The sequence below is a fragment of the Suillus bovinus genome (assembly GCF_016758785.1).
Source record: "Suillus bovinus strain UH-Sbo-P2 chromosome Unknown EDB93scaffold_34, whole genome shotgun sequence".
Lineage (NCBI taxonomy): Eukaryota > Fungi > Basidiomycota > Agaricomycetes > Boletales > Suillaceae > Suillus > Suillus bovinus.
In genome coordinates this window covers 16,931-38,136 of record NW_024542090.1, presented here as the reverse complement: position 1 = coordinate 38,136, position 21,206 = coordinate 16,931, and the positions used below count along the sequence as shown (strand labels likewise).

At 48.7% G+C, this 21,206-nt stretch overlaps 12 protein-coding genes across 12 annotated transcripts; 8 read left to right on the top strand and 4 right to left on the bottom strand.

Annotated features, from left to right (window-relative positions):
• The first annotated feature begins 519 nt into the window (after positions 1–519).
• On the top strand, positions 520–2,743 carry EDB93DRAFT_493467 (HMGL-like-domain-containing protein). The gene is made up of 6 exons (XM_041456549.1): positions 520–841; positions 895–1,116; positions 1,170–1,565; positions 1,615–1,912; positions 1,970–2,042; positions 2,094–2,743. The coding sequence occupies exons 1-6, from the start codon at positions 616–618 to the stop codon at positions 2,304–2,306; spliced, it is 1,428 nt and encodes a 475-aa protein (XP_041306854.1). The 5' UTR covers positions 520–615; the 3' UTR covers positions 2,307–2,743.
• Positions 2,744–2,893: 150 nt separating this feature from the next.
• Positions 2,894–3,647, top strand: EDB93DRAFT_1328934 (uncharacterized protein). The gene is made up of 2 exons (XM_041455130.1): positions 2,894–3,280; positions 3,329–3,647. The coding sequence occupies exons 1-2, from the start codon at positions 2,902–2,904 to the stop codon at positions 3,589–3,591; spliced, it is 642 nt and encodes a 213-aa protein (XP_041306853.1). The 5' UTR covers positions 2,894–2,901; the 3' UTR covers positions 3,592–3,647.
• Positions 3,648–4,679, bottom strand: EDB93DRAFT_1227618 (CCAAT-binding transcription factor (CBF-B/NF-YA) subunit B-domain-containing protein). The gene is made up of 2 exons (XM_041451241.1): positions 4,276–4,679; positions 3,648–4,227 (listed from the first exon to the last, which is right to left on the bottom strand). The coding sequence occupies exons 1-2, from the start codon at positions 4,648–4,650 to the stop codon at positions 3,679–3,681; spliced, it is 924 nt and encodes a 307-aa protein (XP_041306852.1). The 5' UTR covers positions 4,651–4,679; the 3' UTR covers positions 3,648–3,678.
• EDB93DRAFT_1150206 (uncharacterized protein) lies at positions 4,680–5,759 on the top strand. The gene is made up of 7 exons (XM_041449659.1): positions 4,680–4,773; positions 4,826–5,009; positions 5,060–5,076; positions 5,124–5,190; positions 5,244–5,387; positions 5,441–5,593; positions 5,646–5,759. The coding sequence occupies exons 1-7, from the start codon at positions 4,760–4,762 to the stop codon at positions 5,655–5,657; spliced, it is 591 nt and encodes a 196-aa protein (XP_041306851.1). The 5' UTR covers positions 4,680–4,759; the 3' UTR covers positions 5,658–5,759.
• Positions 5,760–5,963: 204 nt separating this feature from the next.
• On the top strand, positions 5,964–7,417 carry EDB93DRAFT_1251160 (protein serine threonine phosphatase 2C; the record flags this gene model as incomplete). Its single annotated transcript, XM_041453119.1, has 3 exons — positions 5,964–6,237; positions 6,284–6,652; positions 6,705–7,417. The coding sequence occupies 3 exons, from the start codon at positions 5,964–5,966 to the stop codon at positions 7,415–7,417; spliced, it is 1,356 nt and encodes a 451-aa protein (XP_041306850.1).
• Positions 7,418–7,718: 301 nt separating this feature from the next.
• On the bottom strand, positions 7,719–8,200 carry EDB93DRAFT_1321402 (mitochondrial distribution/morphology family 35/apoptosis; the record flags this gene model as incomplete). The annotated part of the gene is made up of 2 exons (XM_041454935.1): positions 7,947–8,200; positions 7,719–7,820 (listed from the first exon to the last, which is right to left on the bottom strand). The coding sequence occupies exons 1-2, from the start codon at positions 8,160–8,162 to the stop codon at positions 7,719–7,721; spliced, it is 318 nt and encodes a 105-aa protein (XP_041306849.1). The 5' UTR covers positions 8,163–8,200.
• A 144-nt stretch (positions 8,201–8,344) lies between these two features.
• Positions 8,345–10,008, top strand: EDB93DRAFT_1286780 (C2H2 type zinc-finger-domain-containing protein; the record flags this gene model as incomplete). The annotated part of the gene is made up of 3 exons (XM_041454515.1): positions 8,345–8,411; positions 8,464–8,623; positions 8,728–10,008. Coding segments are annotated over 3 exons (1,374 nt in total), but the record flags the coding sequence as incomplete, so codon positions are not given.
• A 134-nt stretch (positions 10,009–10,142) lies between these two features.
• EDB93DRAFT_1086711 (cortical protein marker for cell polarity-domain-containing protein) lies at positions 10,143–14,585 on the bottom strand (the record flags this gene model as incomplete). The annotated part of the gene is made up of 6 exons (XM_041445991.1): positions 10,143–10,209; positions 10,262–10,754; positions 10,805–11,133; positions 11,192–11,376; positions 11,433–13,680; positions 13,741–14,585. 6 exons carry the CDS (start codon positions 14,583–14,585, stop codon positions 10,143–10,145), a joined length of 4,167 nt encoding a protein of 1,388 aa, XP_041306847.1.
• Positions 14,586–14,893: 308 nt separating this feature from the next.
• Positions 14,894–15,755, bottom strand: EDB93DRAFT_1150195 (uncharacterized protein). Its single transcript, XM_041449658.1, has 3 exons — positions 15,573–15,755; positions 15,264–15,513; positions 14,894–15,196 (listed from the first exon to the last, which is right to left on the bottom strand). The coding sequence occupies exons 1-3, from the start codon at positions 15,709–15,711 to the stop codon at positions 15,115–15,117; spliced, it is 471 nt and encodes a 156-aa protein (XP_041306846.1). The 5' UTR covers positions 15,712–15,755; the 3' UTR covers positions 14,894–15,114.
• EDB93DRAFT_492950 (uncharacterized protein) lies at positions 15,732–17,045 on the top strand. The gene is made up of 4 exons (XM_041456546.1): positions 15,732–15,798; positions 15,858–15,878; positions 15,928–16,620; positions 16,721–17,045. The coding sequence occupies exon 3, from the start codon at positions 15,954–15,956 to the stop codon at positions 16,602–16,604; it is 651 nt and encodes a 216-aa protein (XP_041306845.1). The 5' UTR covers positions 15,732–15,798; positions 15,858–15,878; positions 15,928–15,953; the 3' UTR covers positions 16,605–16,620; positions 16,721–17,045.
• Position 17,046: 1 nt separating this feature from the next.
• EDB93DRAFT_493120 (S-adenosylmethionine decarboxylase) lies at positions 17,047–19,175 on the top strand. Its single transcript, XM_041456548.1, has 3 exons — positions 17,047–17,463; positions 17,584–19,127; position 19,175. Exons 1-2 carry the CDS (start codon positions 17,225–17,227, stop codon positions 18,686–18,688), a joined length of 1,344 nt encoding a protein of 447 aa, XP_041306844.1. The 5' UTR covers positions 17,047–17,224; the 3' UTR covers positions 18,689–19,127; position 19,175.
• Positions 19,176–19,687: 512 nt separating this feature from the next.
• Positions 19,688–21,161, top strand: EDB93DRAFT_1251154 (phosphatase 2C-like domain-containing protein; the record flags this gene model as incomplete). The annotated part of the gene is made up of 3 exons (XM_041453118.1): positions 19,688–20,429; positions 20,480–20,644; positions 20,704–21,161. The coding sequence occupies 3 exons, from the start codon at positions 19,688–19,690 to the stop codon at positions 21,159–21,161; spliced, it is 1,365 nt and encodes a 454-aa protein (XP_041306843.1).
• Between the last annotated feature and the right edge of the window lie 45 nt (positions 21,162–21,206).

Here is a 21,206-nt window from a genome sequence, read left to right as displayed (position 1 = left end):
CCCACACAATCACTCGGGAGATTGGGCCATCTGCAAAAACGCTGGAATGAAACCAAATATCGCCTTACTACTATGCTAAACGTGTAACGACCACGAACCAGTATGTCTATGAGAGTCGGACGCTGCAAATGAGTAGAATGATTATATGCACCGATGCGCACGCAAAGGTGCGCTATAATATTTATCGTCGCGCGGAGTCAACACCCTTCTCAGCTAGCATCATCACAACCGTAGCCTGGAGATGTTGGGTCCGCGATTTTCAGGAGAGAAACTCGATGTGCACATTGAGATCTGACTGGCAGAAAGTCGCTCCTATTCTGCGGTGGCTTGCGGAATGAACTCCTGTAGTCGATAGCTGCCTGGCGAGAGGTGCTGAACATGATGTAGTAGCAAAGTTGGATACAGTCTCCTTGGACATTCACCCTCCAAGAAAAAGTGAACGTCGTCCATGGCCGCCAGCAGTTACTTATTGTTATATAATTCCCAGGGGCCAAGTTAATTTTACCAATCTAGCTAATTTTGTGATCGATGTGACTCGTTCTGACTGTCCTAGGTATATATTACCCTTACGATCTCTCCTTGGATTATCCACATCGTCCCTTTCAAAACTACAAAATGCCTCAGTGCTCCTGTTCACATCAAAATGCAGAATCCTTATCGACGCCTGACAAGACCCAGATGATCCAGGTCAATGGTGCCAACAGCATCAACGGCGCGAACGGTGTCAATGGACGTAACATCCAACCCAGTGAAGCACAGCGCAAGAATCCCTATGCGCCACGCGCATCAGACTTTCTAAGCAACATATCAAATTTTTCCATCATCGAGAGTACTCTTCGAGGTACGTCTTGCAAGTTTTTCTTGCACCTTGGCCTAATGCAACTCGTCATGCAGAGGGTGAACAATTTGCCAACGCCTTCTTCGATACCAAAACAAAAATCGCAATCGCCAAGGCTCTTGACGCATTCGGTGTCGAGTACATCGAGCTAACCTCTCCCGCTGCATCTGAGCAGTCGCGCGCTGACTGCGAGGCCATCTGCAAGCTCGGTCTCAAGGCCAAGATTCTTACCCACATTCGTTGCCACATGGACGATGCACGGATCGCTGTCGAAACTGGTGAGCTCCACAGCGCTTCTACCTATCTTTTCACTCATTTACATCACCCATAGGTGTCGATGGGGTCGATGTTGTGATTGGAACATCTTCGTTCCTGCGTGAATTCTCCCACGGCAAGGACATGACGTACATCACTAAGACCGCCATCGAAGTCATCACGTTCGTTAAGTCCAAGGGCATCGAAGTCCGCTTCTCCTCAGAAGATTCCTTCCGCTCCGACCTCGTCGATCTGCTTTCCATATACCAGACTGTGGACAAGATTGGTGTCAACCGTGTAGGCATAGCTGACACTGTTGGATGCGCGAACCCCAGACAAGTTTATGACCTCGTTCGTACCCTCCGCGGCGTCGTTGGTTGTGACATCGAGATTCACTTGCACAATGACACCGGAATGGCAATCGCTAACGCTTATTGCGCATTGGAGGCTGGCGCAACACACATCGATACCTGTACGTATATCCGTTTTTATCTCACTGGTGCATAACTAAATCTTTTTAGCGGTTCTTGGCATCGGTGAGCGTGTCGGCATCACACCTCTCGGCGGTCTCGTGGCATGCCTATACGCTGCTAACCCTGAATATGTCAAGGCCAAGTACAATCTCCCCATGCTGCGCGAGCTTGAAAACCTCGTCGCAGAGGCAGTAGAAGTTAATGTGCCTTTTATGAACCCGATCACTGGCTACTGTGCTTTTACGCACAAGGCTGGTATCCATGCCAAGGCAATCTTGAACAACCCTAGCACGTATGAAATCTTGAAGCCCGAAGACTTTGGGCTCACCCGATACGTGTCGATTGGGTGCGTACTTTTTCAAGCCCTTCATGACTCGTGATAGAGTCTGATATTTCCCCCTAGACACCGTCTCACTGGCTGGAACGCTGTCAAGTCAAGAGTTGAACAGCTCGGACTCAATCTCACCGACGACGAGGTTTGTTATATTCTCTTTACCTCGCCCAGTTCACTAATGCGATTATAATAGGTCAAGGATGCAACTGCCAAGATCAAGGAGCTTGCTGATGTCCGCACTCAGTCCATGGACGATGTTGACTCTCTGCTGCGTATATATCACTCCGGCATCCAGTCTGGAGAGCTCGCAGTCGGCCAAAAAGAGGCACTCGACCGATTGCTCCAGCAGCACCGCGAGGCCTCGAGAGAACATCAGCAGCCAGAGGCTGTTACTGCTGCAACATAAAATTTTTAAATTCGTCATTGTCTGAAGTCGTCTTTCCTGGCGAAGAAAAGTTGACCGGTTGGTCGCTCTGTATCATGTGGAATTGTAGATGTGTCTATCCTTATCTAACACTTTTCGTGAATCAAAATGCATGTATGCAATCAAGGAAAGCTTGTTGAGGGTGCACTTGGTTGGCCTAAATTATTTGTAAGAGAATTTTTCTGCAAGCGATCGAGACTTGAATCAAAATGAGATTGACAAATTACCTTGCGAAGCAAGGTCAGTATCAAAGTTGCCGCCGTCCGGTTTTGAACCCACTGGTTCAACCAGTTCTGAACCTTGAAGCGGACCGCGGTTCGGTCCAGTAACGGTTAGGTTCGGGAGGGTCCAGAGGTGGGAGAACGTCCGGGAAATGGCCGACTCTAGGGCTGTTCTACGTAGACTCTGGGGCCAAAGTCTTGGGGATGGCTATATCGAATGCTGTCTGGGATTTTGTGTTCAGGAGTCTCAAGATAGTAATATTAATTCTGGAATCTTCGCGGCGGTATTTCCGGCTTAGGTAACCCTGAAATTATATATTTACGTTGGTTTTGACTTGAGACATATCTATCTGACAATGACCACCTGGGCTCAGGCCATCCATCATCCCTGGTTTGATCCATCACCTTTGAAGCGTAAACTGTCTAACGCGGATGACGAGCGCCGTGCATCACCTTATCAGCGCTCATCACCAAGCCCCACAAGCCGCGCCAAACGACGCAAGTTCAACACATTGGAACATGGGTTTGCCCACCTGTCACTCGCGCCGGCGCCGGTCCACCCCAACTCAACGAGTGGGCTGGTGATTACGCCTATCAATCCCACTGCTTCATCTTCCGAATCTACAATATTTCCACCTTCTAGTATCGTCCTCCCCAGCTCTATCGAAGAACCGCCGCACGAAGTTGAAGCCATGGCGCCCGAGGTGAACATGGAGAGTTTAGACGAGGGAGAATGTAAGTGTATTTAAGAGTTTATGTCAGATGTCCTGACTCGTTGTGCAGACACTGGCAAGACCAAGGCGGCTCCTCACTATTCGATATCGACGCCTTTGCTTCGACGCATACGAAAACACCAGACGACAGCGCAGCCTATCATTCCCATCTCGTCGCCCAGTACGGGGGAGGGCGCTCTGGTGTTGTATCGGCCGTTGCGGCCGCTTTCTCCTACTCGACACGTTGATGAACAAACTGAGCCTGTAGAGGAAATTATCACGACCGGTGCTGCGAGTTTCGAGTGTGACGATGATGCAATGGAGATAGAGTAGAATGACACGTCCACACATTTGTTTGCTTTGATACTTATTAATATCCTAAAACGACACATGAACTGTACGAAAACAAGAACTGCTCATCTATGTAGCAAACAAAGCACACGAACAAAGAACTAGTGAGAAAAGTGAAAGCTTCTGATTCAACGGGCATCGAGATTGCGGGTTCCATAAGATAACATGGCGGTCCCTAGAGGGACCGTCTTCAGTAGGATATAAACCTTCTGAGTAGTTAAGGTGAGAGTGATGGTGCCTAGCGTGGGCGTGAGGGTGGGGGACATGGTGCATTTGAGCGGGGGTATATGGGGGACGGAGGGTAACGGATGCAGATGAAGGGGCGGGTAGCTTTGGAGGATTTGCTGTCACAGTGGTGTTTGCCAAGTGATGCTGGGCAGAAAAGGGGGGCTGGGCATAGGGGTTTGCATGTAGGACTGGGTCATCGATGGTGGGAGGGGAGTTATTCTCCTCCTTGTCAACGAGAGGTTGGTCGTCTAGTACGTCGTCATCTGCAATGTCACGAGCATTGGTGGCCTGATTCTTTTGAGCGGCGATTTCCTCTGCTGTGAGGAAGCGGCCACCGGGACCACGGGGACGACGCATTGCGTGTTTGTGGCGACTTTCGTGTAAATATGGCTAAAATAGGATAAAATTTTTGGTTGGATGAGACTAGATTGAACCGACCTTTCTTTGCCTTGATAGTCTGTGTACTTCGTCTAAACGAGCACGAGCGACACGACGCTTGAGAATGCGAAAATATTGTTTTGCATTTACATAGAGAGGTTCTTCATCTACTTGGTGATCATCTGTTGGAGTGTTTTGATGTGAAGATTGGTCTTGTTCGATGTGATGATGTAGGAATAAGTCATCTGCAGGTGAGTTGCGATGAGTTGTGAGAGCGGGAGAAGAAGGACCTGGGGAAGGGTTTCGGGAATGATGATAAAAATGATGATTATAAATATCAGAAGATTGACGAGAAAAAGGAGATGGGGGATGAGGAGGATGACTAGCTGCGTAATGGTAAGCGGAATCGAGCAGCTGATCGACAGGATCGCCCATTGATTGGCTGCTGGCACAAGCGTTGACCTCAAACAAACTAATCCACAACTGGGTCACACCCCCACATCCTGTCACGTTCCTTTACGTAACGCTCTTCTTTCAAACAACAATGGACACGAAACTGTAAAAATTCATCATCAAATTCATCATATCAACTCACTAAAATATATTATAGGAAAGCATTAAAGGTTCAAGAACTAAAAGAAATCCTTTCAAAAGCTTCCATACCTCCAGGAAATGCAAAAAAGCAGGACCTCATCAATAAAATCCTAGCAAACCCCTCTGCTATAGATGTCTTTCACACTCTTCATCCACCGAAGAACTCTAAACCAGTACCACCACCTGATCATGATGACCTCGTGCGTTTTCTTATTATCAACTTATCTTTCATACACTAATTTTCACACAGCTCGCTCCTCCAGAAGAGTATGTCTCACCATCCCCACGTGTCCGCACTCTGACCTCTTTCATAGAGTAGACTGGACCGTCGAAGTGTCTATTCCAGTAGAAGATGCATCTCCTCCAAAGAAATCTGAACAGGTTAGCTCTATTTTTTAATGAACCTAATCTATCATCTCTGACTTTTACTCGAGCCCCTTCCATCACCTGCACCAGCCGCCCCAGCTCCACCTACACCCCTGGTGTCAGAAGAGGATAAGCGCAAAGCTCGTGCAGCTCGGTTTGGTACAACTTATGTTGAACCCACCCAGCAACAAACCAAAAAGGCTGCTGGCGAGGTGAGTACCATCATCTATCAACTTCTATTCTTTCATGACTGTCTGTCCTTTAGAATCCCGACAAACTCAAGGCCCGAGCAGAGCGCTTTGGGACTGTTTCAGTCACGAAAGCTAGAGGAAAGCGTGCAGCGCCTGTCGAAAATGTTGACCCTGAGGAGCAAGAGCGTAGGAGGAAACGTGCAGAACGCTTTGGCTTGCCACTATCCGTAAGTCCCGTATTCATCATGGTCAGCGCCTCACTCACTCATAAGTCTGTAGGGCAAGGCGTAAGTGTTATTGGACTTTTTGTTCTTGAACAGCTTCTATTTATTCACACTGTTGTTGTTCATGTATATAAGCGCATGTCTTTTTGGAGTGTATCATATAGACGCTTAAAGTTGTATTTTCGTCCTATCAACTTGATCACTCATTGTGATTCTGCTGCACACATTGGTACTTGATCTGGATCATCAGACCTCAGTGATGGTAGTACATGCATAATCCAAGGCTGATAACAGTATTCATACCCTATAGCTAGCATCTTAATCGACGTGACCACCACTCCCCTGCATTTCACGCCCATCGGCCCTCTTCAGAATGTCCTATATATCCTACCCCGAGCGTTCCACCTCACTTGAGTTTCTTGGCTTCCCCCCCGGATACGGTCCTTGGACTTATCGTGCTATCCCAGAACCCTTGATCTCATCCGAGCTTGCACGCCTGGCTTCCGCACACGTCATCAGCAGTAAGACAACCATGACGGGCTGTGTCTCTTTGCAGCCAAGCCCAGACCCAGACAACCGATCCCAGGACCGCTTTGTCGTCCTGGACTGGGACGGATGGTCGTTTTCTGCTGTGTTTGACGGCACGTGTGCTCTAATTAGATTCGAAATAACTGTCTCTGATACTTGTAATAGGCCACGGAGGGGAAGAGACCGTAGACTACGTCGTCCAGGAGCTCCCCTTATTAATCCACACAGCTCTCGTCAAGGCTCTGACCGATGCAGGCGCCACACCCCTTGCACCCTCTACCGTTTCCACCCTTCTGCAGTCTTCTATCCAAGCCATTGATGACGCACTAACTGACGGAGTCAAATGCCTCTTCCCCGACGAAGCAACCCTCGCTGCCTACACAGACGAGCAAATCAAGTCCACCATTAACGGCCCCACAAATCCCAACAATCTCGCTATCCTTCGCTGCATGCGTGGTACTACTGCCCTCATTTCGCTCGTGGACCCAAAGAAAGACAACCTCTGGGTAGCCAGCCTCGGTGATTGTCAGGCTGGTGCGTGCCCTTTCTGCGATGCTTGAACATGCCAGGTTGATGTGATCCGCAGTGCTTGGAGCTAAAAATTCCAGTGGTACATGGGACGCAACGATCCTCAGTGTAAACCACAGTGGCAAGAATCCCGCTGAGGTCGCTCGTATTTGCAAAGAACACCCAAACGAATCTGAATGCATCAAGTTACACAGAGTTCTCGGCGCAATCGCCGTCACACGAGGCGAGTGTTTTCTCATCTTCTATAAGCTACACAAACACATATATACCTATTCACACAACCATTCAGCCATCGGAGACCACATCTTCAAGCTTCCGGTACCCTACACCACACGAGTTTTCATGAACTGCGCCCCCGGCTTTTCCATCTCTTCCAAGCTCGAACATTTCCTACCGAATAACAAATCGCCGCCCTACCTGTCTGCTCGTGCCGACATCAAACATGTCGCTCTCCAGCCCTCCACAGCTAACACATCATTCTTGATCTTGTGCTCAGATGGCCTCATAGATTTATACGAACATACGACTGCACGGAGGGCTACCTTGGAGGAGATTCTCACACAATGTGTCCATATGCTTGGTGAGCATATGGACAGGAGGGATGCTAAGGTCGGCGCCGAGGTGGACAAGGAGAATGCAGCACTAGTGCTGCTGAAACATGCGCTGATGGGCGGAGGGGTGGACAACCCAGACCGTCTCGCGCAGATGCTCACAGTGGAGATACCCTGTCGGTGGATGGATGATACAACAGTGCTTGTCCAAACCCTTTGATACGTCGCAGAGCGCATCTATGATATCTATGAGCTGTGGTCCATCAGGTTCCACCTTGCTTTGTACAATGCTAACCACATGTTCTGCTGGCAACAACTAGGAGTCTAGGAGAAACCAGCTCTACCAACTACCGTACTACTAATGAAATAATTTTGGCGCGAGGTTATCAGTTAATTTCATGAACTGAAATGTTGCTCTTTAATGCGGCACGCAAGTGGATGTGAGTATATAATTGCTCGACAATGACCAAGATTCGATTCTTCTCTACTATGTAACTCGGGGGTATAACATGTAGAGCACGTCACGATGATCCAGATACGTCTGGTGGGGGTGGTTCGCGAAGCGGGTTCTCTTGCCGTGCTTGGTTAAGTAGCCCTCCCAAACCTTTCTCTGTGACAGCTTTCTATGTAGAAGAGCTCAGCATCAGGACCATGATTAAATATTAAACAAGCAGACGAACTGGTGAATTGGATTGAATGTTGCTCGGGAAATCATTCCCTGTGATGTAAAGAAAAGAACTGTTGCTTACCTGCACGCAGTCTTTATATTCTGCCCAGATACTTCCACATTTTCGATCATACTCTTCCTTCTTTTGCTTTGAGTACTCGATTCTTTGAGCTTGTGAGTGTCCCTTGGTATTGGGGTTCGCAATAGCTGGTTCGAGGTAGCCCTCAAACCAAGTATTGAAGCACGCATCATACTGGTGCTTCAACGGTGTGCATTCTGGAGATAACGAATGGGCCATTCCTGCAAACGGGAAAGACAACTCGAGAAAGTACAACTCGACCCGGTGTGCATGACTTAGTAATCGGCTGCGGCTGTGCTACCGATAATCTATGCTCAGTCACACCGCCGGATATAATTTTCGACGGGAATAACACTAGTACTGTTGAAAGTTACAATCACTGAGCAGCATCCATGGATCACGCAAACGAGCAATCCTTGTTCACTTGCCTGTCATGCTCGATAGCCTTTCTTTCCGCGGAGGAACAGCGTATGTCCTGGCACTCCCTCCTGACTTGATGAATTAATGCATGGGAACACAGGGACACACTATCGCTCAGACCATCATAGGTACAATATGAAGCGTCGCGTCGCATCTCTTCCACCAGTTAGCGTTGCCATATTCAATCAAAAGGTGCTCGAGCGCCGTCAGGAGACCGCGATCATGTCCTCACCGAAAGGGAGCACATGTGAGGTATGCGGGTACGTACCTTCTGATCACAACAATCGCTTTCTTTCCTCTTCCTTCTGCGTTGATATCGTCGTCTCGATAAAGTTTCGATCGAAGCTCTCTGACACACGAACAGGAAAACATACACAACAGAAAATGCGTATAGATCCCACATAAATTCTAAGAAGCACAAAGAGAACGAGCTCAAGACTGCCTCGCGGCAAATTCAACCAGCATCCCATCCAGAAGAAGTTCCTAGCGCCCCTGCAGATTCCCCACCGTCGTCCACGCTCCCCGTCATCTCCAGAACTCCTATAGCCAAAGACTCGGCTCTCGGTGTACCCGCGAGTGCGACTGAGGATGAAAACGACAGCATAGACGCCAAGATAGCTGCTGCCCGCTCGCGTCTTTCTCCAGCACACTGCCTCTTTTGCACGCATACTTCCTCCACACTTTCAGAAAATCTAACGCACATGTCTTCTTCACATTCCTTTTTCGTCCCTGATGCCGAATATCTTGTCGATCTCACAGGTCTCATCACATACCTTGGTGAGAAGATTGCAGTTGGAAATGTCTGCATCTATTGCAACGGCAAGGGACGTGAGCTTCGGACACTCGATGCTGTGCGGAAACACATGCTAGACAAGGCTCATTGCAAGATCGCCTACGATTCCGAGGACGATCGACTTGAGGTGTCAGACTATTACGACTTCACATCTTCATATCCCGCTGACACGCGAAAAAAGAAGTCTAAACAGCCACCCGCGGAGGACGAGGAGTGGGAGGACGCCGAGGATGACAGCGGAGATGCAGAAGAGGTCGTCGATGAGGCCGCTTCAGAGCCTCCTGATTCTGAATCAGATTCTGATGAAAGCATACCTGAGAACCAGATCACTTATGGTGATACTGAGTACGAGCTTGTTCTCCCATCAGGTGCACGCATCGGCCACCGGTCGATGAAGCGCTATTACGCACAATCCCTGCAGCCCACGCACGTCCAGAGTAATGAAGACCGCAACTCTGGGGTCGCACTTGTCCGCAGATTGCTCGCAGACAAGAATGCTGCCCTTGTACCCCGCAAGGGTGGGTTTGGCGCACATGGACAGGGAATGGAGACTGTGAAAGCGAGGAATCGTGGTGAGGCAAGAGAGGCAGGGAGGCATGTACGAGAGTTCAGAGATCAGAAGCGCAGGGAAGATTTCAAGACACGAGTAGGTTTCATACACAACAGCCAGAAGCATTTCCGGGACCCACTTCTGCAGGTGTGTTTTGTACTTGACTAACCCTTATTGTCGCTCACTCTCATCATCAGTGAAGACGCAGAGATTCACTGTGCATGGTAGACTATTATGCATGATATTCCTTCGGCATTTCCAAACCACTACTTCTTGTTATCTTGTCCCATGAAAGCGTCTCTAGAAGGCGGAAACATAAGAAAATAATGCTATGATATCAATGAATCGAAAGAGCGACCGAAAGGTCGATCTCGGTTAAGTAGGGTATAATGATGTGCGACCGATAGCAAGAAACAAGATATGAAAAGGAAACAAATCAATACAAATAAGCCGCGGGTACCACGCCCTCCTGGCCTGTTTGTGGATTTCGCGTATACCACCACCTGAGAAAAGATTATGAGCGGAGGGGCTATAAAGCTGAATATTATCTCTTACGCAGCGTCCCGATCATCTAACACTTCTACCTCGAGCCCAGCCGTCAAAGGTAGTTCACCCTCACCCGTCCCATCGAACGAGTAGCGAGCGTGCGCAGGGCGAGCGAACTCCTCTTCGGCAGCCATCGTACCCACAACTGCGTCTGAGGGAGTTTCAGCTCGCAAGTAGTTGCTACCATCTGGTCCAAACGGGTCAAGCTCTGCAGTAGTGGATTTTCTCGTGACCTCGTCCTTCTCAGTGCCGACCACATGTAATGGGTTCGGGGCACCAAGAATCGTTGTTCGTGTGGCCGCGTTGATGTGCTCTAGTAATGACGATGGTCGGTGTTGAACTGAATTATCGTCGTCATCATCGTCACTAGCATTATACTTCGCTACTCTATCATCGCGACGAGACAGTAGGGTCCAGAGAATGCCGATGAGTGCTAACAGGAACACAACCCCAGCCGCAATGGCAATGGAAATGAGAATGACAATACCAGTTGCAAGGAACTCTGCAAGAGTCCCATGAGCTATGATTGGAGAAGATACAGAAGTTACTTACGTTGTTGACCAAAGCTAAAGTTTGCGAGTGAATAGAACAGTGAGGAAATTGAGCCCAACGCTCCCTGAGCAGTCACAGCGGCCATATAAGGAATAAATGAAGAACCATCGAAGAGAACAGAGGATGCAGAACCGAACGAAGAGTCGGACAGCGCACCAGAGATCATCAACATCCGGTCAGATTCAATGATGCTGTTAGCTGAATGCGTGTCTAGCAGGGGGACCATGAGAAGCTGGGAAATGTTGGTGGTTCCTTGAAACGAAGATCCAACACTACTCCAAGAAACACCATCCCAGAACATCATGAACGGTGAGGAACCGTCAGCAGTGCTGAAGACCATAATAAGTCAGATAATGTGCCTGTGAACAGTAACATCGTGCCACCCACCGACCAGCTGCAAAGATGCTGGAATAGTTGCCATTGTTGACCGCCACTGCTGTAACTGGTCCTGGAATTTCAGCGCTATTCCCAATGGCAGCCCATGTGGAATCCGCAAAATTATACTGTGCGATGTTGGTCGTCAATCCACCCAATGTGATAGATCCAGCAGCAATCAAGATTTCTTGGGTATTCTACCGAAATCCAGTCAATAACATGTTACCAACCGGGACCATAGGACAGAACTCACTCCTGCATATGAGACAGACGAGATATCTCCTTGAATACCGCTTCCGAGCAGGCTCCATTGATTCAAGGTGGTATCGAATAGACAGATGGCTTGGCAAGACACAGAACCAGCCTGCACGAATGAACCGGCGACAATCACAGCGTCAGACTTGTATACTGACGACGTTATCGAACGAACAACGACCGAAGATCCTGCAGAGGGTTGCAATGGTTGCATGGATGATGTATCCCACTGTTGAGTAGATAGATCATAAAGAGCCAATCCACTCGCCGAGGTTCCAGTGAGGTTGAATTCACCACCAATGAAAAGCTGTTGTTGCTGATCAACATAGACGGCGCGAACAACGCCATTGATCTGGGCGCCAGCGAGCGCAGATATTGAAGACGTAACGGGATCATAGATAGCAATGGCGGATGAGGTCGTAGAGGATGAAGAGAATGAAAAGTTGCCTCCAATTATGGCTACCTGGTGGGAAGTGGAAACATTTGTCCAGAATGTCCCAGCAAGGACAGCGGGAGCAGGAGCAGGCGGGGAAGGCGGCAGGGCGCTTGAAGTTGCGCTCTGGCGAGTGAATAAGGTTCCAATATTGAGGTGAGATATCCATGTAGATGGTCCGCGACGGACGTGGGGATGGCGCTTCGTTAAAGTCGCCGGAGAAGATAAATTCGTAACGTTGCTAGTAAGCTGGATACTCATAGGTGTCACGAGAGGGCCTGTACTTCCACCACTAGACAACATCACAAGGCCGCTGGAACCGTATTCTGCCATAGTACGCACATTACCCGCGACGAACTGGGTTTGCTTCTGACCCGAAGCAGGCAAAGTCCCGTTGCCGATGAACGTCATGCTGCCCACTATAAATCCACCACTGTTCACCCACGAACCGATACTAACATTCCAGGTGGCTAAACCACCGGCAGGAACACCGGCAGCCGACGAATTAAGAGTCTCGGTGAAATTGCCTGCAACCACGATTTGCCCATTGGCAAGCGCAAGGCTACTGACCACACCGTTGACCCCTGCACCCATGGCCTTCCATAAATTAGAGCTGACGTCGTAGATAGCAACACCATTGAGTTTGCCCTGCGTAGAAGCTGTGTTGGTGTCTGTAAAAGAGCCACCGACATAGAGCTCGTTGCCGCTCAGCACGAAGGAGGTCACAGGCCCATTTAAACCATTATTAGGGAGAGAAATGAACGAGCCACTCTTGAATGCAACAATGTTTGAGACACCACTTGTCGAGCCGGAGATAAGCTGGAAATTGCCACCGATGTAAACAGTGCCAGAGGCATGCTGTGCGACAGCTGTGATGGACGCAGTGGTAGAAGTCGTAGCTCCCAGGGCGTTATAGAGATCAATGGATATCGTGTCCAAAGAAGTCTCGCTTGTGTTGGGAATAGTTCCAGTAGCATCAATGCTCGCACTAGAGCTCAATGGCCACTCGAAGAAACCGAAACCATGCTGGGAAGTCGCATTGGACCCAGACGACCCAGACCCAGCGGCCGATGTCACATTGGCCGACGTCAATACCAGCGCAACATCACCGGCGACAAGTTCGTACTGCCCATCCTGACCAGTCCCTTCAGGATTATTCGCAAGCGTCATGGATACGGTAGTCACGAAGTCTGTGGATGAGGGGACAATGGGACCACTGTAGACAAGTGTGGTCATGTCAGACTGGACCTGCTGTGAAATAGTAGAAACCCAGGGTTGACTTCCGCCACCTGGAAAGACAGTGACTTGAACAGATGTACGGAGCGGACAATCCTGGAAGTCTGCACAACCAGGAATGACAAGGTATATGTCATACTGGCCAGATGCAGAGACGTAGGGCTGCCAAGTAAAACTGGGAGCCTGAGAGGGGGACATGCCGACAGCCACTGTGGAGACTAGGACGGTTTGGAGTGTTGCGGGGATATTGGTAACAGCATTTTTCATGCTCCACTGGCCCGTACTAGTGATGTTGGATGGATTAGGTGAAAAACATGATTGCAGGTTCCCGTTGCTAGATGCGAACGCGCCAGAGGACAGTAGCTGTAACATGTGCAAACCAGGAGCTTCACCAATCCAACCCGACAGAGTGATCTGTATACCGGTCAATGTCACCGGAACGGTGAAAATGAAGTCCTGGTATAAGATTGATGAGTCGGTGGACAAAGGACAGGTAGCTGTGCATGTCATGTTTTGTCCAGTTGATGGGTTGACATATGACAAGGTCTGTACGGTATTGTCTGGAATGGATGTGACACTGACGGATGCAAAATGAGATGTCACAATCATCCCGATCTATCCATTGAAAATCACATACCTGAAAGTCGTCGTTCCAAATCCACTCTGAAACGTGTTACCAAGGCGAACACCATAGGCATTGATAGACGAGAAGTCGCGGATAGTAATTACAGCGCCATTACCATTCGCAGCCAACCACGTGTTGCCAGGTCCATCCGGACCAGCAGGACATAGTATATTCGAAATGTTGCTAAACTCGGGGTCAGATGACGATGGTTGTCCCAATATTTCTGCGGCTTGAAGAGGAACAGGGACGAGTGACGAAGAAAACGGCGTAGCGCCAGGAGAATAAGGAACATTGGGATTGTTGGTGGTATTTAGTGAAATGGCATTCGCGGCGAATGAAGTGAGGAATGAGCCGGCAAAGAAGAGACTATTCTCTGAGGCGTTAGAGGTGATGGAAAGGACTTCTCTGCCATCACCCGTGAAGCCTTTGAATGGGGGGGCGGACCAAGAATTGGATTTGGTGTCCCATATAGCTACGGATGAACCCGGCGACGTGAAGCTCCCACCCACCCATAACTGGCTGGTGGATATGTCACAATAAAGCGAGTATACTGGACCGTTAGGACCGTTTGAGCCGAGCGCAGCAAATACACCGGAAGAAGGCATGTATGACGCGATGTTGCTGGCAGACACGGATGTATTGCCAATGGATGAGAAGGATCCGGCCAAGTAGAAAATATCATTGATGGCGCAACCCGATCGAATTAAGCCGCCTGCATTCGTAGTGCCAAGCGTAGTTAGGGCGCCTTCGGCGGTGCGAGCGAGTAAGGAAGACACAGAAGGGTCAAATGTGACAGCAGTAGCATTGTTGAATAGACTGAGACCCGCAAATGCACCTGCAAGGCCTACTTGACCCATGCGACTGAAGTCGACTACCGGGAGTGACGCGAAGGCGGGATTGAGGAGAAGAGTTGCGAAGAAGAATGACGAGGGCCATCGTATCGAATTTGATGACTGTGAATGCATTTTATGTATCAGTAGTCTCCACGGTAACGTTCCAGGGTATGAAACCCTGATGGAACCTAGAGTCCTCTACAGAAAGCCAGAGTTTGAGTGTCAGCCGAACGATGTTGAAAGGAAAAACGGTCACGGTTTTAAGCTTTGAATCTTCGTCAAAACGCGTTCTAATAAACCAACACGTCCACGTGGACCATGTCATGGACCTATTAGGCGGTGCACCGCACTTTTGACTGGACTTTATAATTGTCTTGACTGCCTCACTAAGTCCTCACACAGACCGTTAAATTAGAAACTCGCAGCTTATTTCCGAGTCTGTGCACCCATCTCCGAACCGGAAGAATGTATCAGGGGATTTTTACATAGCAATCAATCGAGAGGATCAATTAAAACCCGACCACTGCTGTGCCCACTTCTATTCTACTGTTCATCATCCGGATCTAACAGCAGTTGAACTCATGTCGGCAACGCGCCCGACTGGCTGTAGGTGAGGAGAGCCTGTATCCAGAATTCTATTTCATCGTAATCCGGTACAACGTCAGTCATATCCTATGAGACATTCCAATCAAAGTCACTCACTGAGGACATCTATAGCGGTGCATGCTTGGCCTCTTTGCATTGGCCTGCAAAATGGCATTGTCGGAAGCTTGTTGTGACAGCAGCAAGTGTTGCTCATTGATAGCTGCCCAAATTTCACTCGGCGTCGTGTACTGAGCGAGCCATCGAGTCAAATATACATCTTGATTTGGTGACGGTGCCCATTTATAAAACCCAACTGCAAGCACAGAAAGCAGGACTGTGTTGCGCCAAAAAGGCGTGGAAAACCCAGCTAATCAGCATGCTCAAATGAGTCGTGACTTTGGAATGGATGCGACCGGAATAGCATACCTTCGGGTGAATAATGGGTATCATCATGATGCTCATCATGAGCATGACTGTCGTGCGACGCGAATCTCCGGTGAATGAGTGAAACGCTCCCGACTGCGTGCTTTTGGCGCAAAAGCAGGCTTGCTCTTGCCAGCGACATTGTGGTTATAGATAGAGTTGCTCGTGCCGCCTCGGCAATTTACTTGCGGACTTGGAAGTCCGGATCAGTTTGTTCACAGTGCCGCATGTTGCGTGTTTCATGCTTTTACAAGAATCTTCAGCTCTCGCTCAATCAACTTTGAACAGCCCTTAAAGTAAATTACCAGAGTACTTATGCAATTACTCGCCAGCAGAAAATTAACTGAATTTGTTGTAGGACTTGCACATACACATACCCAAACTATGTTAAGACGTGTACTACCACGCTTGCCGCTTTTCCGGGTCTCTGCACCCATACTTCCAATATCATCGCGGTTAAGTGCTCGCCCAGTACCTGCAATATCCTTGACTGGCTCTCCACGTTTGTCGAGCCCGAGGCTGTTTCATCACGTCCCTGCTCGCCTTACGTCAACTCCACCACCTCAAAGCGATCCAGTATCACAGTTACCTTCAGACGCTACCCTCTCTCAAAGGCTGAAACACCTCATTAAATCCTATGGATGGTATGCCCTTGGAGTGTACATCGTCCTCTCTACACTGGACTTCACCATCGCGTTTGCTGGAATCAACCTGTTGGGCGCCGAGCAGGTCGCGTCTGCCGCTGCCTACATTAAAGAGACTGCTATTGGCTTCATCCATACAAAGCCACCAGAGCCTGGGCGGGATGAAATGAACGGCATTTCTGGAGGAGATGCAGGTCGTGAGGGCTTGTATGCCACCTTGGTATTGGCTTACACCATCCACAAAACGCTATTTTTGCCTGTCAGAGTTGGTTTGACAGCTATTTTCACTCCTCGATTGGTAGGCTGGCTACGTACAAGAGGGTGGGCAGGTGGTGAGGGCGCCAGGAAAGCAGCACGCGATATGAGGGATAGGATCCAAAGAAGGGACTAAAGTCAGTCGATCTTGGGTGAGAGGCAAATTGCAACGTCGTCGTTTTATTCACATCATAGTCACATGCTACTTGCATGGCAATTACCTTCGTTGGCATGACCTTAATTTCAAACTAGAGCTATAGTTGTACGGCCAGTCGATTGGAGATATTGCATGCAAACCTTTCTTTGAACTAAGGTGCCCATGAAGAAGTTAGTGTTGAAAACGACTGGCGGAAAGGGGGTTTGGGGAAAATCCAATTCGAATACGCAGACGAGTTCCCGAAACAATAGCGTATCATGTATAGCTAGCTACCTTTGACCTCCATCACTAAAATTTGAGTATCAAAATCCGTCTGAAGAGTTTTTCCCTAGGCATCTTCGCACTGGCAGGAGGTCTTGCCCATTGAAAAGTACTGGCAACGAGTGACGCGCTGGCATCAGCTGATAAGAAAACGTAACGTAAGATCATAACTGACTCGATTGATTCAATGGAAGATGCCGAACACCGAATACTGAGCTTGACTTCAAAGCTTTAAAAGATTTTCTTCAGCTTACTTGTTCCCAAACCACTCCTGATGCAACTCGATAGCTTAAAGCACCCAAGATCCTGCAACCGTTTCTTCTCCCTTCCTGACATCGATGGCCGTTGGTGACTACTACCTCCCATACACATCGACGCCTTTTGAAGGCCCAGAGAAATTACTGGAAATCTGGTTCGCCCCTTCCGCTGCTCGTGTGCCAGATGCACATGCACCAAAAAATGGCCGTATAGGCCTGAGGAATGTCCCAAAGCAAGTCTGGGAGGACATGCTTGACATCGTCAAATGCAAGGTCCTCAGTGTTATTGAGGGCGAAGAAACTGATGCTTATCTTTTGAGGTATGTGAATTGGTCATCGCCTACTTTTTTTTTTGGTTTTTTTTTGTATGGCTGCCACCACCCTTAATTTGATACTTTTTCACAGTTGGAGTTCGTTATCGCTCATTTTCTTCAATTTAGCGAATCATCTCTGTTTGTGTTCCCACATCGCATTATTTTGAAGACATGCGGCACAACACTAAACCTCCTCGGCCTTCCGCGCATCCTCGAGATCGCGCATAAATTTGCCTCACTTCCATCGGTTTATCGGTGCTTCTACTCACGTAAATCCTTCATGTTTCCTGAGCGTCAACTCGGTCCGCATCGAGAGTGGAAGGACGAAGTGTCATTCCTTGACGCTATATTTCCAAATGGAGCTGCTTACACTGTAGGCAAAGTCAATGGAGACCATTGGCTGCTTTACTTAACGACGCCCGGACAATCTGGCGCGAATGGGGAAACCGCTCCAAGTTCTCCCAATTCCTTTTCGTCCCTGCCTCTTCAGTCCGAGAATGGGGAAGAGAATGAGACAAACCAGACTCAAAATGTTGAAATCGACACACCATTCACTGAGGATTACACAATTGAGATCCTCATGAGTAACTTGTCTCACAAGGCTCGCGAGTCCTTCTTCTTGGCTCCTCCAGTACAAGATGCACCATCGGAGTCTCCGTCGATCATTGGGAGGACTTTGTCCTCTACCATCGGGATTTCAGATCTTTTCCCGCCTCATCTAACTACATTGGATGCTTACGCGTTCGACCCTTGTGGTTACTCCTCGAACGCTCTCCTGAAATGGGGCGACGGAATTGAGGATGGCTGCAGTGGAGAGGGCTACTACACAATCCATGTGACCCCTGAAGAAGGCTGGTCATATGCCAGCTTCGAGTGCAACGTGCCACTGTCCACTTCTCCGTCTTCTTCGGCCAAAGATATCCCCGATCTACATACGCTGATCAGACGTGTCGTCGATATCTTTCAGCCGGGCAGACTCAGCCTCACCCTTTTCATATCCAACGCCAACAACAATGCCGAGGAGGACGAGGGCGAGACTGCTGTTGAGGCCGCTCAGCGGACTTTCAAGTCTGCTCTGTCAGCCCAGCGCTCTGTGTCATCTTCCTCTGGTAATTCGGTATCGGGTGATGGGAGTGGACAAAATGATCGTATGTTGTACAAGAGAACCGACAAGATCAATTATCAATTTGGTGGTTACAATCTTGCGTTTGCAAGTTTCGAGTTTCGATGAAGATATCACTTCGGTGGTGTTAGGTTGTACGCTGAAGTTGTCTTTCTTATCTAGATGCGCTCGTACTTTCCTGTCAATCTACTTTTTGCTACCTTCTTCGTTTCCGCTTATACGACCCAGATTTCGGATTACTGTTCGTCCATCTTGTACACATTATATGGTGTTGATCATCATCACCTGGATTGTTATAAACTGTCAGGTGCACAATTCTAGGCAAATCTTCGATTCACAAGGTCAGGGCGTATTCAGGGCATAAGCTTTGAGGTTCCTGGTGTTTGATAGATCTGACTCCTAATGCGCATTTGGTTATCGGCAATGTCCATAAACCGAAGCATCGTCATGGGATATTGTTCATACCCATGGGAGATCCAGGATAGATTTGGAGAACAAAACACGGTCGCAGGGCGCTGAGCGTTCCGCTTGCACACTACCTGAGTATGTAAGTGTCAGAACAAAGTTCTTGGCTGCTTACATTTTAATCGCCAGAACCCGAGGGCAGTTTGGGAGGCTGTTCGTGGCATGAGAAATTTCATTTCCATCCGAGTGTACGACAAGCATCCCATATTTCACTGGGGGTTCGCAATCAGTTTTCAGCCTCCAAATGACGCTTTATGCTAGAGAGGGTGAACTGGCATAGCCCTAGGCCAATGGCGTCTATGGATCTTCGACTAATCTGGCTATTCGCAGTAGATGAGTATTAATACCGCGCTAGCCGCCATCGTGTGCTGAAGTTGGAGGGCCGAGGCCTATTGCCTCTTAGGTTTCCCAGTTCTGGATTGTCTGCCGTTGAGTTCCTAATATTGACTACCGAGGAGGACATTGAGATATTCTCGTGACCAACTGTCTTCGGGGCTGAATCCATTGCCACATGCCTGATGCCCCAACCTCAGGAGTATCAGAAGCATCAATCTGCGTATAAATTCATACAAAAATTTCCAGCTTCAATGCCCAAAATTCCCGCTCCTGCTTAAGCGGCAGAACTTCAAGTTCACACCAACGATGGTTTATGATATAGTCAATCTTCAAGCTGCCACATCCACAGAAAATCTCCGGGCTCTTGAGGAAGTCAAGGATTTCTATACGACAGATCTCGGACGGGGGGGCAAGAAACGATGGACTTATCACATGCTGGCAGAGGCTGCACTTAATGTTGAGCTGCATCGCATGTCCAATGCGACCTCATCAACATTTGTGGACAGCGTCACTTTTCAGCCATGCGCGGCTTACGCTGATCTCAATCAAGACCGGTACAGCATCGAGGAGTGGGAGCTCCCTGGCGGAGTTTGGCAATTCACGGCAATCTATGATGGTGCTCTTAATTCTTTACGAACGTCATACGTATTCCCTTGCAGAACTAACGGCCAGATTTTTGTAGGTCATTGCGGCCATGATACCGTAAATTATGTCCACGAGCGGCTTCCCTCGATAGTCAGGACCTCACTGCAAGCTCTTCTTCAGCGCGTGCCTATCACATCCCTAAAGCCGGAATTTGTCTCGGAGGTTCTGTGTAGCGCAGTCAGGCATCTAGACCAGGCTATTCTTTCTGAGCTTTTGGACTTCTTGCCTCACGACCACCTTACACAAATGAGCGACACCCAAGTCGACCAACACATCTCACATCATTATTCCGAATGGAATGCTATATCGACACTCTGCACTCAAGGCTCGACGGTACTTTTGGCTTTATCTGACCCACTAAAGAAAAATATATGGATCCTCAATCTGGGAGATTCCATTGCAGGTAAAGTGTAGCCCTTATCATGCCATATCTCCTCCCTGACATTATCACAGTTCTTGGCAGTAGATCCTTGTCTGGGAAATGGTCCGCAACGATCGTCAATTCTGTACATAATTGTAACAATCGCTCAGAAAGTCAGCGCATACAACAAGAGCATCCATTAGAGCAAGCCTGTGTGTGCGACAACAGAGTACTCGGATATCTGGCTCCGACTCGAGGTATTTCTTTAATTGAAATATTTCATATGGCATATCCTTATCCTGAGACCCTGTGCTAGCGTTGGGAGACACATGGCTCAAGGTTCCTTCAGTCTACACTCGCCGCGCCTTTGCGCCGCACTTGCAAGACTGGTTATCGCCACGTCAGGTAGCACAGTATGCCAGTCGCATTCTTACTCCTCCATATATATCCGAACTCCCTGAGGTCTATCACCACTCCCTCGATATCTCTCAACACGAACTACTCCTCATTCTGTCATCTGATGGCCTGCAGGACTTGTATGACAATAATGATATCCAATTATCAGACCAGGAAATGGCAGACCATTGGGTGGGTTTGGTTGGACACCACATGCACTCCACCACAGACATGGAAATGCAAAGCAATCTAGCGCTCAGGCTCCTGCGAGATGCTGTTGGCGGAGATAACACAGAGCTTGTTTCCAGAAATCTCACCTTGGAAATGGAAGATAAATGGATGGACGATGTCACAATTCTAGTGCAGCGATTCCAGTAGTGATATGTTCGGGATAGTAAACCCCGGCAGTATGTTACGGTACGT